Source organism: Glycine max, chromosome 4 (genome assembly GCF_000004515.6).
Source record: "Glycine max cultivar Williams 82 chromosome 4, Glycine_max_v4.0, whole genome shotgun sequence".
NCBI classification, from domain to species: domain Eukaryota; kingdom Viridiplantae; phylum Streptophyta; class Magnoliopsida; order Fabales; family Fabaceae; genus Glycine; species Glycine max.
In genome coordinates this window covers 42,567,185-42,583,347 of record NC_016091.4, presented here as the reverse complement: position 1 = coordinate 42,583,347, position 16,163 = coordinate 42,567,185, and the positions used below count along the sequence as shown (strand labels likewise).

At 32.7% G+C, this 16,163-nt stretch overlaps 1 protein-coding gene across 2 annotated transcripts; it reads left to right on the top strand.

The window, feature by feature from the left end:
* Nucleotides 1-1,094: 1,094 nt before the first annotated feature.
* On the top strand, nucleotides 1,095-7,325 carry LOC100819472 (dnaJ homolog subfamily B member 1). 2 transcript variants are annotated; one of them, XR_005891159.1, is made up of 3 exons: nucleotides 1,095-1,911; nucleotides 6,072-6,751; nucleotides 7,202-7,325. XR_005891159.1 is itself a non-coding variant. In XM_003522998.5 (2 exons), the coding sequence occupies exons 1-2, from the start codon at nucleotides 1,301-1,303 to the stop codon at nucleotides 6,514-6,516; spliced, it is 1,056 nt and encodes a 351-aa protein (XP_003523046.1). In that variant the 5' UTR covers nucleotides 1,095-1,300; the 3' UTR covers nucleotides 6,517-6,906. The 2 variants fall into 2 exon arrangements, 1 of the variants encoding a protein (XP_003523046.1); XM_003522998.5 differs by lacking the exon at nucleotides 7,202-7,325 and having other exon boundaries at nucleotides 6,072-6,906.
* The last annotated feature ends 8,838 nt before the right edge of the window (nucleotides 7,326-16,163 follow it).

Genomic DNA, 16,163 nt, shown 5'->3' with positions numbered 1-16,163 from the left:
AAATACATCATTCAATTAAATATCATATTTGTTTAATTTTCAATCAGTGTAATAAACATCCAAACACATCATTCAATTAAATATCAAATTTATTTAACTATTAAATACTGTAATAAACATCTAAATACAACATCCAATTAAATATCAAATTTATAATTATAACATAATTGGTCTATTAGACCTGTTGGTTAGAGTGTTATGCTAATAACTTGAAAGTCACAAGTTTGATTCCTGCTTGGACCATTAATTTTAAATTAATTCCAAAATTATATTTTTGAAAAATAAAAAAAATCCTATGGACCTCATACGGATTGCCAATCTGTAGGCCCATACGGATTGCTATATGAGGACATACAGAAGGGTAAAATTAACATTTCATTGTTATGCTGGGTGTACCAGCAAAAGTGCTGGTGCCCCTAGCAGTTCCCTCGACAAAGGCACAAAAATGAGAGAAACATATTTTTAGGACAAATGACTTTGGTCCCAATGAATAACAATTTAATCTTTTTGAAAGAATAAAAATTCTAATTTAGTTTTTAAATATGTAAAAAGTGTAACAATAAATAGTAATGTTGAATAACCAATTTAACATTAAATTAGATCTTTTGATATCGTATTAACATTAAATTATAAACTTCATGATCAATTTATTAATAAATTATATGTTTGACATCATTATTATAATATTTATATATTTAAGAATTAAATTAAAATTTTTATTCTTTCATATACTAAATGTGTCACCTGTTTATACTTTCAAAACCAAAATAGTCATTTAGTCATGTTTTTATACATAACGGGAGAGAAGGATTATAAAAAGTAAAAACACTCTAACACAATCTTTTAAACTTATATTTTTTTTATCATAAACTAAAATTAAGTAAAAATCATAAATTTTATAAATTTAATTTATTATTTAATTTAACGGTCTCCCTCACCGCCTCAAGTATCATAATTTTATAATAAATTCCAATGAAAAGAAAATAATTTTAATAAAGAATGCATTAAGTAAAGACTGTTGTGAAGGCTCTTGAAAGTTGAAAGGCACCCGAGTTGCGCTGCACGTCGAAATTAAAAACAAAAATAAAAATTGAAATACCCGAAAAAACAGAAACTAATAATCCGGGTAGGTCAAAATGGCAGGGGGGCCCGCATATGATTACGGTTTCTGATTTGATAAATTATTTATTTTCTTCCTCCAACAAGTCTTAAGTCTTAAGTCTTAACCGTCAATTCCATTTCCAACGGTCCTCCAAAACCCCTCCGCCACCACCGGAATCCCAAAACGACACCGTCACTGATGGGCATGGACTACTACAACATACTCAAAGTGAATCGCAACGCCAGCGACGACGATTTGAAGAAGGCTTACAAGAGACTCGCGCGTATATGGCACCCCGACAAGAATCCCGTCAACAACACCGAAGCGGAGGCCAAATTCAAACGAATCTCCGAAGCCTACGACGTTCTCAGCGACCCGCAGAAGCGCCAGATCTACGATCTCTACGGCGAAGAGGCACTCAAATCTGGGCAGTTTCCGCCGCCGCACTCCTCCTCCTCCTCGTCGTCCTCGCGCGCCTTCCACCACCGTCAGAACAACAACAACAACAACAACAACAACAACAACAACAAAAACAACAGCAACCCTCCCCCGGCCGCCTCGTCGTTCCGATTCAACCCGCGCGATGCCGACGACATTTACGCCGAGTTTTTCGGCCCGGAGGACATCGGCGCCGGCGGCCCCGACGCCTTCTTCCGGACCTCCAACGGCGGTGGCGCGTTCGGCGCCTCCGCTGCGGCGGGACGGAAGGCTGCCGCGGTGGAGAACGCGCTCCCGTGCAGCTTGGAGGACCTCTACAAAGGCGTCAAGAAGAAGATGAAGATTTCCAGGAACGTCTACGATGCCTTTGGGTAAAAGAGAGACTAACTCTTATCTTAACCTAATTTGTCGTAATGTGCTTGTTTTTGAATTGTTTCGTGGATGATTATTCTTTACTTAATGACCAGTTGTGTGTGTCAAATGGTTGGTTAATTAGTCTAAAGGTGTGTTTAGTTGGGACCAATTTTCCACTGTGGGTGAAAATGAAGTACATTGAAATTGAAGAAGATGAACATTTTGAGGAACGTCTACAATGCTTTTGGGTAAAAGAGATTCTAATTCTTTTACCTAACTTGACGTAATGTGCTTGTTTAGAATTGTTTTGCGGATTATTCTTTGGTTAATGGCCTATTGTGTCAAATGGTTGGTTAGTTGGTCTAAAGGTGTGTTTTGTTGAAACTAATTTTCAACTAAGGGTGAAAATAAAGTACATTGGTATTGAAAAGGATTACTTTTTAATTCCAAATTCCCCACCTACTGGATCAATTGAGTGTGTGAGCACGCACATGTTTACCATGAAGGATTGCCTTAGCTGAAAGTTCTAGAGTTCTAGTTGCAAATTTCAAATTCTCTTTGTGGCATTGAAGTCATAAGCCTTTAGGTTAGCCTTTAGCTACTAGACTTTGATTCCCTTAACCTATGACTGAATAGAGCTATGTTACACTTATCTGTAGTGGTTGCTGAACAGCTTTATGTTTGATTGTTCTTGAAGTCCAAATCTTTGACTGGCTAGGTAACATGATTTAGTGGTTTTTGCTTTCTTTTTTCTTCTTTTGTTTTTGGCAGTATTCACTTTTTTCCCCTTATGTATAATGCTTGTCTATGCTTGGTAGTTGGGTCATTTATCATTCTATATTTGAGTGGAAAGATATGAGTATGACACAGTAATTTGAGTTACCTTGAAACGAAGGGCCAAAGAGGACTTTGTGGCTTAGGTGATGATGTATAACGTAAATGTGAATGCCATAGTGAGTCCATACATTGTCAATCTTGGAAGAGCAAATATGCCATAGTGAATCCATACATTGTACATGGTGGAAGAGCAAATTTTCCAAGTAGAAATTTTTCATGGGCCTTCTTTTTAACAACAGAAATTTCTGACTGCCTCTTAGTCTATGGATCCAAGGATGTTGTTCATAAATGTTAAGTATAAAGTTTCCCAGAAAGTTGTTTTTCACTCACATCTTGGATTCCTGTGAGTGTTTCATTTGTCATGCTTTTGACCTTATGGACATGAAAAATTATTGTGAAAGGTAATGCATTAAGATATGCATTTTATGTTTGTCAGTATAGGAGGCAGGGTAATGACTGCCATGCACATTGCACAGTTTGCACTTGCTTCAGCTGGACCTAGTTAATATAGTTCTTAATTATATTAAGACTATCAGCTATCAGGAGGTCAGGACTGCCTTAGTATTTGACTAGTGTGTTGATTGAGACAAGTACATGTTATTACTTTGCAGTTGTCTTGATTATAACCTATTGGATTTAATTATTCATTTAGTCCCTATAATTTACAAAAACTTTCTCTTTTTTAATCCTGATACTTGAAAATATTCCTATTTAGTACCTACACATACCGTTTTTAATCCCTACAAATATCATTTAAGTCCTTTTTAGTCCCTATGACGAGGACTACAAGGGATTGAAAATGGTATGTGTAGAGACTAAAATGAGATATTGTTAAGTATTGAGACTAAAAGGGAAAGTTTTTGTAATTATGGAGATCAAATAAGTAATTGAACCTAATTTGTTGCCTTTGTGATCACTTATATAATAAACTTTAGGCTTTCACACTAAGATTTAAAAAATAATTTTATCACCTTCTACTTACACCGTCCTTGCTTTTGCCTATCCTTGTGTAAGCTAATTCATAATGGCACGCCTGTGTAGGCGTGGAATCTAATGGTTTATATACATCATTCATATGATTTGAAGATTAATTCTAAACATAATTTTAAATTTGCTATCAGTTATGATTTTTGGGCTCTTATGTTTACCATAGAGAAGTATTCTATCTGTTGCACATAAGCACAGTTGAAATAATGTTCAATTTCAGAATGATTAAAATTTGATGGCCTACTTTGTTTTTGTAAATTAAATGTTTTATGCAATTGTTTCCTTCAAAGCTTATGTGTATGGAACAATCCTTTTGATACCATACTCCAACTCTAGGATGCTTAATAACTTCTAAAACTTGCCTGTCGATTAAAGTTAGCAAGATTGACGTTAACATGAAAGTAAGACAATTAAGGTTGTTTGGCTTGTCCTCTATTTTCATTTGATGTTGATTTCTTAATAATTACAAAAGTTATTTATTGTGCTTTATGTTTTCAAAATTTTGTGAAAGAAATGGAGGAAAAAAAAGTTTACTTTTACCATTTCATTCCCCAAAATTTGAAAATAAGAAGTCAAATTAATACAAAATTAGATTTATGTAGTTATTTATGAAAACATGTGAATTCTAAATGAAAACCGGAATCAAACAAAACACACTGGCAAGTTTGTATTTAGTTGATGACTTTTTCTTATACCATATATTGGTTTATAATTCATTAATGAATGTATGTACACCTGGAGGTTTCTGCTTAATCATTAAAATATGGAAGCAAGGATATAAAATAGAAGTTTAACTAAAGCCCATTTCAATAACCATGATGTGATAAAATTGAAGCTTATGTATACATGTATGTTTTTCTTACCTATTTGGTGCATTTACGTTGGAGTTAACATCCCAAAGATGTACTAAGAATATGATATACATATTAATTGCAGGGTTTAGATTAAAAAATGTGTCCAGTGAGTCATGGTAGATGGTGTGCCCTTGACTCAACAAGTTTCAGTCGCAGGAAAGCCCATCTATTTGTTCTCTACTGTTTGGTTTCATACATGTAACCCACCCCTAACTCCACATCCGTGGTATCCTCGTGTATTATACTGCTGCCATTTTTTATTCAAATCTAGGTAGCAATGATAGACTTGTGTATCATGTTCAAAATACTGCCTGAATCTTGGGAAATTTTGAAAAGTGAAAACGATAGGATTTGTATAGGACTATAGGTCATGATACTTTGAGTTAAATAAAAATAAATATCTATATGCATATAAATTTTCAAGTTGGAGAAGATAATTGATACCCAATACAAGTCAAGTATTTATATGCTACTTTTATCTGGCACCTTTTGGCCAATAATTTACATATTTAATGCAGGCATATTTTTTGACCGTGAAAAAAAGGAGCCAACTTATTTTGTACCAAAATTATTTCATCAATTTGAAACTATGGGGTGCATTGTTGCAATTGAAACCTGGGGACCAAAGTCAAACTTTGGTGGAACTATAGGGACCAAAGTGTAATTAAGCCTAATTTTAATTTTTTTTATGGTTGTTTGAAGTGATTTGATGAGCCTATTATTGTTTTTCTACAGTAGGAGCCTCCATTACCCTGATTTATTGGTTTAGAGTTTAGACCAACATTACCAAATTGAGATTCAAATCATGAATCACCAATCTAACTTTGAAATTGTGAATCATAATTTGTATCGAAGTGTGAGGTTCAAACAAAATGAAAAATAACGTTGAATATATCACATAGACAAAACAACTTAACCATAAGTCTCAGTAAACAAAGTTATTAATTATTTGAGTTTATGAAGTCTCTATTTTGGAAGAATGAAATTGAAGAAATGAAACGGCCAAGTAGAGCCCATGTACTGAATGAGTGGTAAATAGTGTAATAATCAAATAAGATATGTTCAAAAGTGCTCCTTCAATTCCTTTTCTTTTAACTATTGAATTAGTGAAAGAAAAGTAAAAAAGAAAAAATAACGAATCATTGAATCGTATCGATGATATGAAATTGCACCGATTCATTCATGTATCGTAAGATTCAAAGTTGAGGTTTATTTTATGATATGAATCGATAGCTAGCTGAATCATATGATTCTAATAACTGTGGTTTAGACACAGGTCTTCTAAAATACAACTATGAAAGTTGCAGGGTATTTTGAAAATTGCAATCTTACTATTAATCTATTACCCAGTAACTTCCAAGAAACGGGGAAAGATTTTCCTTGTTTGTACTGACACCATAAACGTCTTTTTAGGAAAAATCCTGCTTTGTTACTTTTACATCTGAGAAATGAATATTTGTGTTTGTTGACAGTATTTGACACATGCAATTCCATTTCAGCAAATGTCGGAACATGGAGGAGATTTTGACTATTGAGATAAAACCTGGCTGGAAGAAAGGAACAAAGATTACCTTCCCAGAGAAAGGTAACCATGAGCCAGGTGTCATCCCAGCAGATCTTATTTTTGTGATAGATGAGAAACCGCATGCTCTTTATAGAAGGGATGGTAATGATTTGGTGATCAACCAAGAGATAACCCTTCTTGAGGCCCTTACTGGTAAAACATTGGATCTCACCACCTTGGACGGAAGGAGTCTCATGATCCCATTGACAGATATTGTCAGACCTGGTGCTGAGGTTGTTGTCCCTAATGAAGGAATGCCTATATCAAAAGAGCCTGGGAGGAAGGGGAATTTGAGAATTAAGCTCGACGTCAAGTATCCTTCAAGGCTAACTCCAGAGCAGAAGTCTGATCTGAGAAGAGTTTTAGGTGGAATCTCATAAATATTTAAGTTTGCTATTTGGTATCACTGGTGAATGCACATTGTAAATATATCATGTGCATACTGCTGATGCATATGTGAATAACAGGAATACTCTCCACGGGTGAAACTGAGTATAAAAGGCTAACATACGATGAGCCCATGTCTTGCCATTTGGACTTTTTTGCAGGGTAGGAAACACAAACGACTGTTTGGAAATGAGTGGAAGCGTCAAGCTTAGTGAAACAGATAGTTAGGTAATTCAGCTGAGTTTCCATCATTTTGCATCAACTTGTTTTGCCTTTTGGTTGGAGTCGTGAAGATTACTAGTCTCAGATATCACAATGAGTCATGCTCATACCATGAAAATTGTATATATTGATTGTTATTTTATTGGAGGTTCCTTTATTTATATGCTGTTCTTTTAAAATTTGAAGTACGACATGGAATCGTGATCTATGCTTTTATTACAACCTCGTATATTCTGCCATTAAAATTTGATGTATACTGAGGCAAAGTTTTCTTTTAAGTTTTCTTTATTGATCAACTCTAGTGCATGTATTTTAAAATGCTACATTTGTGCCTCTCAAGTTCCCGTACAATACATTACATCTCTTGAATATGTAGGAGCCCTTTATGTATGAGGTTTTCGTCACCTGAAACTCTTAATCTTACCCAAGTGTATTTAAATTTCTTGTCTAAATCAGATACTGGAGGTTGTAGATTGTGCTTCGTCGACGAATGATAGGCACGAAGTGTATTTTGCTTTCTCAAATATGATTGGTGTGATTTTGATTCTACAATAATTTTTGTTCAAATTTAATTCCTTAATTTTTTATCTGTAAATTAAGTCCTTAAGTTAATGTTTCTTTAATCTTTAAATTGTTATTGGTTTTACTCATAATCGGAGCTTCAACACTAATTTGAAATAGAAAAATGAGTTAAAAGGTTTAAAAGAGCAAATAAAAAGTATGAAGAAATTTAAAGATTTTGTAGTACATAGTTTTCTCTAATATATTATCAAAATTCATATATTTCGTATTTATATTAGAAATCTTTGGAGTGTCGTCATTGGACTTGATAGTGCCTCGCTCGGTTGGTGTTTAATTAGTGCTCAAATGTCCTTCATACACATGTTTAGGTTTATATGTCGCGAAGATTAGAGTTATTTAGTGCGATAGGATACATTGTTCGGTGAAGCTGAACTTTTATTATAGTGTCCAAACGTTTGAAATTAATTTAAATGAGCTATATGAATACTTTTCTCACTTTAAATGGATAACTGAGGATATATACACGTTATATAGATCATGAACCATCTATAAACTGACAGTGAGAAAATTACTACCGAAGTTAATGGATTTATCTACATTATTTCCATTATATTCTTGAAAAATACAAAGGAGTTGTTAAGTTTCCTGTGCTGGATATGTGTGGGTTTGGGAGTTTGATAAATGATAACAAAAGAACTAGTTTATGTCGTAAAAACATACAACACATTGTGTGAGAATTTTCTTTCTTCTTTTTTGCCCCAAGCAAGAGCTCCTGCAATTTTGGGCATGGGATAGTGGTTAAGGCCTTGCCTAAGTAACAGTTTTAAGGTTCAAATTTGACAGTTGACCCTGTAAGTAAAGCTTACTAGATATTGTAATTTGCTTTCATTGTGAATCACTACTTGGTAGGTTAGAGAATTAGAGGTTAATTCATATATTTGCTTCTGCTATACTTTTAAAAGAATAATTTGTATAGGTCCGTGTTTATTTATTTTGCTATGAATCATGACCAATTGGGCTTTGTCATGCAGCTGGGAGTTGATGGATTTCGGCCCTTGTTTATGTCCAATTTCTCTTCCAAATAAATACTAACAAAGCAGTTTTTGAAGAAAATAAATAAATAAAAATGAACAAGCTTCCCTTAAATTTATTTTGATTTTATAAGCATTAAAATATTTTAAATAACTTTCAATAAATTTATTGACAAAAGTAGTTTTATCTTTTATTTTTTATAACCTAACTAATTGACAAAAAGTTTTATATATATTGTTAAAATGTGTGGCTAGTTTAACTCTCTCTTTTCAGTCCTAGGGGGAAAACCTAATTTTTGGGAATATTCTTAGTGTTGTGTTTTGTTTTCTTTCTTTTGGATTCTAGGTGTGCTATCCTTGGCAATATGTTACTAGCAATCAAGGCTTTGTTACCAGAATGTAGAATTTATTGGCATTGCTCAGTCTCAAGAAATTTAGCCAGATTTAATTTGGTTGATTCTCTGCCAGGACCACACGCCACAAAATCTCAATAATATTCAGAATCAGAAAGCAATTCTCATCTCATATCACATGTCCCTTTATCTTCCGTTATTTTATTGTTAGTTTTTTTTTTTTGCCATTTTGTCTTGACCTTTAATTCGTGATATTTGGCTTGTAATATTATCCTGTACCGTTATTGTCATATTTATTTATGGATTTAATATATATGAAGCACAAAACAGCGCCACACCCCCAGAAAAAAAAAAAAAGATCAGATATGCATGTGAGTCACAAAAAAAGATGAATCCCTGAAAAAGTTTTTATTTAACGACAAGAGTTATTATTTTTTTAAAATGAAAATATCTCACAAGTGGAGATAATCAATACTATTTCATAATTAACCCGATTGTATCATTGGTTGTTCGTTGCATTTTGTTAAATTATTATCTTAATTCACACAGTGCTATGCTAATGCTAGCTAGTGTATTGGTGCTTTTCGAAACCCGATTCTCTGTCCTTCGCTGGCAGAATATTCTGTGGTAACATAATGTAATTGTAAAACCTGCAAAGAAAACCACGTGTCCAAAAAGTATGATTGTCTTTTTTGGAAGGAATCATGTTTTCTTTCTCTCTTTCTTCTTTTTTATGACTAGGAACCATGTTTTCTATTTCATAATGTGGCTCATGATTCATGTTATATATTTGGGTGAATGAGTTTTTTTGTGATAATTTAATTTTTTTAAATAAAAGTTCTAATTTATTTTATGAATATTTAAAAAATGTGACAATTTTGTTTTATGGTTAAATTTATAAAATTATTTTATTATTAAATTATAATATTAAAGATTAATTTGACATTAAATTATAAGACATAATTATTATATATTTTACATATTTAAAAATTAAAACAAAAAAAAAATCTTTTGAAAGATTAAATTATCACCAATTTATATATTTAGAAATCAAAATCATCATTTATTCTATATTTATCATTCGGATATGTTTGATTGCCATGTTATTTTAATTTCAACTACAGAATTGTGGCATTCTCTAGGCAATCCAATGAGTAAGCTCTTTTCACCCCTCTTCTCGATAGTTTTTGTGACACTGAAAATCATCTTTTTAACTTTTGCTGTGTTCTCACACCTTTCCTCTTTCGAAGTTGGAATAAAGGTATAGAGATTATACGACAAATCATATGGTACATAATATGTGGTAAAGGAAAACTGAATTATGAAAGTTGATAGAGATTTACTTTAAAAGAAAAAGACACCCCCTCTCCCACGATTCCACTTGCCAAAAGCATCTTTTTTCTTTTTTGTGGAGATTTTCCCACAGTGAAATGATTTTGCTGTATAAAGATTCCTTTGTGCATTGAAAGGATGTTAAACGAGAAAGTTAACACCACGTTTGTCGTACAAAAGTCCAAATTTCATTTTCAATTTTTTTATAGATCATAATATCATTTATTTATTGAAAATAATTATGTTTGATTCAAATACAACTACTATATAAGTAAAGTTCTTCATTAGAATTAAGTTAAAACAATTCCATACCAAATATAATTTATACCTTTGGTGTGGTAAATTTAATTTTCATTTAGCAATAAAAAAAACTTGTACTGCAAATAAATAATGTCATAAGGGAGATGACTATTCCGCTGCACTTTTGTATACTTTCTCAGTTTGTTTTAGATTTTGGTTTTTGGTAACGTAAGAAAATAAAAGAAACAATACAGTAAAAAACAAACTACGACCGAAAAATATAGGTTGCGTAAGGCCATCGACCAATGACTAATTTCAATGGGAGGACACGAGCAAGCTTCCATTTTTCAAAGTTAGCAACCCTATGTTTTACCAAAAAGTCTGCAGGGAAATTTGGTTATCTACATGTCCTACCAATTGAAATGAACTTATAACAATATGTTGAGAAAGTTTATCTTGGATATTTTTTTTTATCAATATCTTAGATATTAGTTTAGTACAAGGACTACTAATCACTTATATTTATGACTTTGGTGCACTCTTAATCATGTGGAAACTTTTCTTCTTGTACACAAACTTTCCTTAATGGTTATGAGATATATGAAGTCTCAAATTTAAACAATACTTTTCCATTAATTAACACAATTCCAAAATTCATTGATTGTTACACAGTTCATAATGTTATTTATGCATCAATACAAAATAAGGTGAAAGAGGCCACCAACACAAAAATGAAGGCATTAGACTTTCAAAGGCTTCTTCAATGACATTTAGTAACATTTACTTACTAAAATAGATGTAAAATGTGACTTACTTCATCAATTATTAGAACAACCAATCTAAAAAGTTTTGTAAGAAAATTTCATAACTTGAAAAGGTATCAACGTTTTACACATGTTTCTCTACATCGATTCTTTGTATAAGAAAATCCACATTCTATATTAGTTACCTTAATTATTAGAACTAATATAGAAAGATAATTTTATATTAGTTACTTTAATTATTAGAACTAATATAGAAAGTTAATTCTACATCAATTCCTAGTACAATAAGTGTAGGAAATATTTTTTAAATATCTTTGTCTTATATACTAAATCGATTTTTGAAGAATCATTGCAAAATTCTTATATTAAAGTGGAACTGAAAGTCATCTAACCTACTATGTTTTTAACTTTCCATTTCTATTTCTTTATTTATTTTTCTTTTAATGATTTTTTTCAAATGGTTTCTTTTGTTTTTCAAGGCAAGTGGTTTCTTTTGTGAAGTAATGGCACAACTTAAATCGACCCACTATCAAAAAATTGATGTGACTTGACTTCATCTATTCATTCATACCAAAATTTTCTCCCAACCCAATCCATGACCATCGCTATACAATGAGGGGATGGAGAATAAAATTTTAACGGCGTGTTTAATTTAAAGGATAGAAATAGAAATGATGAAAATAGAAGAAATTTTTTAAAATTAAAATAGAGTATAAAATATATAAATCTAAAAAAATACAAAAATTTCCCTTATCTCTACCAAACATATCATAAGGGTTAGAGTTGTTTTCTTGATGAATGACAATAATGGCAATCACATGGTCAAGTTAAAATCTTGCTTGTGATAGACCTCATTAAAGTTGCACACTAGATTGTAAGACTAAAATATCAAACATGTGATGTTACAAACTACAAAATCAAACACAGGTGATTAATAAATGTAGAAAACAAAATCAAAATATACCTTCAACCATTGCCATGAAAGAGCTGTTTTGTTTTGATTTTTTCAAGCTCTCACTCTCTTTATAGATGGTGCATTAGACGAAAATGAAATATGCGAACTCAGGGACTAAACACATGTGTTATATATAGGCATTCTACCATTAAGAATACAATTAGTAGTCATTACCACCAATTAATAGTCATTACCACCTATTAGTAGTCATTCAATATTTAGTTTTTCAACTCCAAAACTGATGGAGCACTTGACCTACCAAGTCCAAAACGTACAAACCAATTTTAACAAAATTATTACATTCTCCCACTTGGTCCAAACATTTTGATTCATTGATTTAAATAAGTCAATGCTCAATCTTCTTAAGAAATGAACATACGAATCATAGCGATAATTTCTTTTATTACAAGTAATATCATCCATGTATTACAACATGCTCAATTTCCCAAGTAGTATACTCAATGTGGTAATAAAACTTAATGAATAAACTCAATGTTTATTTTTGGTCCAACATATAATTTTTCTCAAATAAATCAATGTGCGCCTGAATATGAAAAAAATAATACTATATAAAAGTTTCAACTCTAACCTATAAATCATAAAGTGGAATCAAGTCTCATTCTCTCTACATGATCCTTGAATTTAAACGATGGAATGCCCTTAGTCAAAGTCATCAACTTAGTGCTTATATGTTCAATGACTACTTTCTTGTCTTTTACTCTTCCTCTAATGACTAAGTACTTAATGTCGATGTGCTTACTTCAACTTCCACTTATGTTATCTTAGCCATAAAGACAGTAGTTGAGTTTTCGCAGAAAATTCTCAAAGGCCTTGAAATAATATCAACTATCTTCAGCCCAGAAATGAAACTCTTAAGCCATACACCATGTTATGTAGCCTCAAAGCAAGAGACAAACTCAGCTTCCATGATAGAAGTAGCAGTCATAGTCTGCTTAACACTCCTCCACGAAATAGCTCCACCAGTCATCATGAAAATGTTCCCAGATGTTGATTTGCGAGAATCAACACAGCCAATAAAGTCTGAGTCTGAATAACCAATCACATCTAGATTGTCTGTTTGTCTATGCATAGCATATAATCTTTGGTTCCTTGAAGGTACCTCATCACTTTCTTTGCAGCTCCCCAATGGTCAATACTTGGATTATTCTGATATCTTCCTAACATTCCAACTACAAAAGCAATGTCAGGCCTTGTGCATACTTGAGCATACACGAGGCTTCTAACAACTAAAACATAAGGAATGTTTTTCATTTGTTCCCTCTTAAAGTCATTCTTTGGGCATTGGTTCAAATTAAACCTATCACCCTTCACAATGGGAGCGACACTTGGTGAACAATCTTTCATCTGAAATCTCACTAAAATTTTGTTAAAATTGGTTTCATGTGATAGACCTAAAATACCTTGAAGTCTATCTCTATGAATCTTAATGTCAATGACATAATATGCATCACCTATATCCTTCATGTCAAAATTCTTAGAGAGAATCACCTCATGTAGCAAACCCTGATCATTGACTACAAGTTAAATATCATCTACATATAAAACAAGAAAACATATTTTACTTTTACTGACCTTGTGGTATATGCATTGATCCATGGGGTTTTCATCAAAACCAAATGAAGAAATTATCCCATGAAACTTAAGGTACCACTGATGGGAGGCTTGTTTTAAACCATATATAGATTTCTTAAGCTTATAAATCAAATACTCACAACCGCTAGAGGAGAAGCCTTCAGGTTGTTTCATATAAACCTCCTCCTCTAAATCACCATTAAGAAAGGTTGTTTTCACATCCATTTTTTGCAACTCAAGGTCAAAATGAGCAACTAACATCAAGATAATACGAAGAGAATCTTTCTTGGATATAGGAGAAAAAGTCTTTGTGTAATCGATTCATTCTTTTTGAGTAAATCCCTTAGTAACGAGTCTTGCCTTGCATCTCTCATTGTTGCCTAATGAATCCATTTTGGTCTTAAAGACCTATTTACAGCCAATGGCCTTTGCCCCATTAGGAAACTTTGCAAGGTTCCAAACTGTATTACTCTGCATGGAACTCATCTCATCCTTCATGACATCATACCATAAATTTGACTTTTTACAACTCATGACTTGATCAAAAATTCTGGAATCATTTTCAGCTCCAATATTATAGTCAGATTTTTGCAAATATACAATATAACACTAGGAATAACTGATTTTCTTACTCTAGTGACCTCTTTAATGTTGCATCAACATTTTTTTGTGGATCATGTTGTTCTGCTGGTTGTTCATCATTTTTAGGAATTTGATGATCAACTTGATCTACTGGATTATCAGCAATAGGTTGTGGAATGTCAGTCATTTGTTGTTCATCATCCCTTTGAACTTGAGGGGTATGAATTACAACCAATCTTTCACTTAATGTGGAAGGTTGAGACTCTACATGATCAATTTTAGAACATAAGTCCCTCAATTGATCACTCCCACTAATCAAGTCATTTTCAACAAACTTGACATTTCTTGATTCCACAATTCTAGTAATATGATATGGGCAATAAAACCTATAACCTTTAGACCTTTCGGTATATCCAATGAAATACCCACTAATAGTCCTTGAGTCAAGTTTCTTCTCTTGTGGATTATATATTCTCACCTCAAACGGACAACCCCAAATGCTCATATGTTTTAAACTTGGTTTCCAACCTTTAAACAACTTAAAAGTTGTCTTTGGGACAACCTTGGTTGGAACACGATTTAATATATACACTGTTGTCTTTAGTGCTTCAGCCCACAAGGATTTAGGAAGATTGAAGTTGCTAAGAATACTTTGTACCATGTCCAATAATGTTCGGTTCCTTCTTTCTGCCACACCATTCTGATTTGGAGAACCAAGCATGGACCATTGGGCAACAATTCCATGTTCTTGAAGAAACTTTGCAAAAGGAGCAGGTGTTTGTCCATTCTCAGTATATCTGTCATAATATTCTCCAGCTTTATCTGATCTCACTATTTTTATTTGCTTGCCACAATGGTTCTCAACTTCAACCTTAAAGACTTTGAAGGCATCCAATTCTTCATTTTTATTATGAAGCATATATCGTGAATAATCATTCATAAAGGTGATAAAATATTTCTAACTATGTGCATCCATATCTGGACAACAAATATTAGCATGAATTATTTCTAATATGTTTGAACTCTTATTAGCACCTTTCTTAGACATGTTGGTCTGCTTACCCTTAATGCAGTCCACAAAAATCTTAAAGTTAGCAAAATCTAGAGTATTGAGTACCCCATCTTTCACTAACCTTTTAATCCTATCAATAGAGATATGTCTTAATCTTCAGAGCCATAACATAGAGGAATTCTCAATAATATTACACATTTTAATACCAGTTTGAACATGCATTGAACTATAAGTGACATCATTTTGTAAACCAAGAAGATAAAGACCATCAGACAAGATACCATTCCCAATGCATTCAGAATTATAAAATAATTCAAACGATGTATCTTTAAAATTAAAGAAATATCCAAAAGGTATGAGTTTGGAAACAGAAATCAAGTTTTGAGAAAAACTTGGCACATAAAAAGTCCTTTCTAGTTTCAAAATAAAGTCACTACTTAAAGTTAAAATGCAATTTCCAATAGCCTCCACAAGTGAGCCTAACTTGATAAAATGCTTTGCTCACTTCCCACTGGTATCATTAGGTTTTGCATACCCTGTAGAGAATTTGCAATATGGATTGTAGATCCATAATCAATCTACCAGGTGTTAATATAACACTAGCCATATTAGATTTGAAACATACTAATGAGATTGATTTATCTTTCTTCTCAAGCCATTTTTGGAATCTGGGACAATTCTTCTACATGCGTCCCTTCTTTTTACAGAAGAAACACTTTGCCACCTTTTTAATATGAGCTTGAGGTGGTATTTTACCATTCCCCTCCTAATTAGCTTGAGACTTAGTTATTTTGTTCTTCTCACAAGCAGTTGTCAGCAATGCACTCTCACTCATCTCCATTACAAGCCTTTCTTCTTCCTGAACACACATGGTCATTAATTCCTTGAAAGGTCATTTGTCCTTATGTGTGTTGTAGGAAATCTTAAACGACCCATATTCTGGCGGAAGAGTGTTCAGAATGAAGTGCACCAAGAAGGACTCAAACATATCAACCTCTAGTTTCTTAAGTTGAGCTGAAATATCTCGTATTTGC

What these genes read in the sequence shown, in the direction of transcription:
- LOC100819472 (XM_003522998.5), top strand. Translation starts at nt 1,301, where the DNA reads ATGGGCATGGACTACTACAACATACTCAAAGTGAATCGCAACGCCAGC. An exon ending in AACGTCTACGATGCCTTTGG is followed by an intron (nt 1,912 to 6,071) that starts GTAAAAGAGAGA and finishes ATTCCATTTCAG; the next exon opens with CAAATGTCGGAACATGGAGG.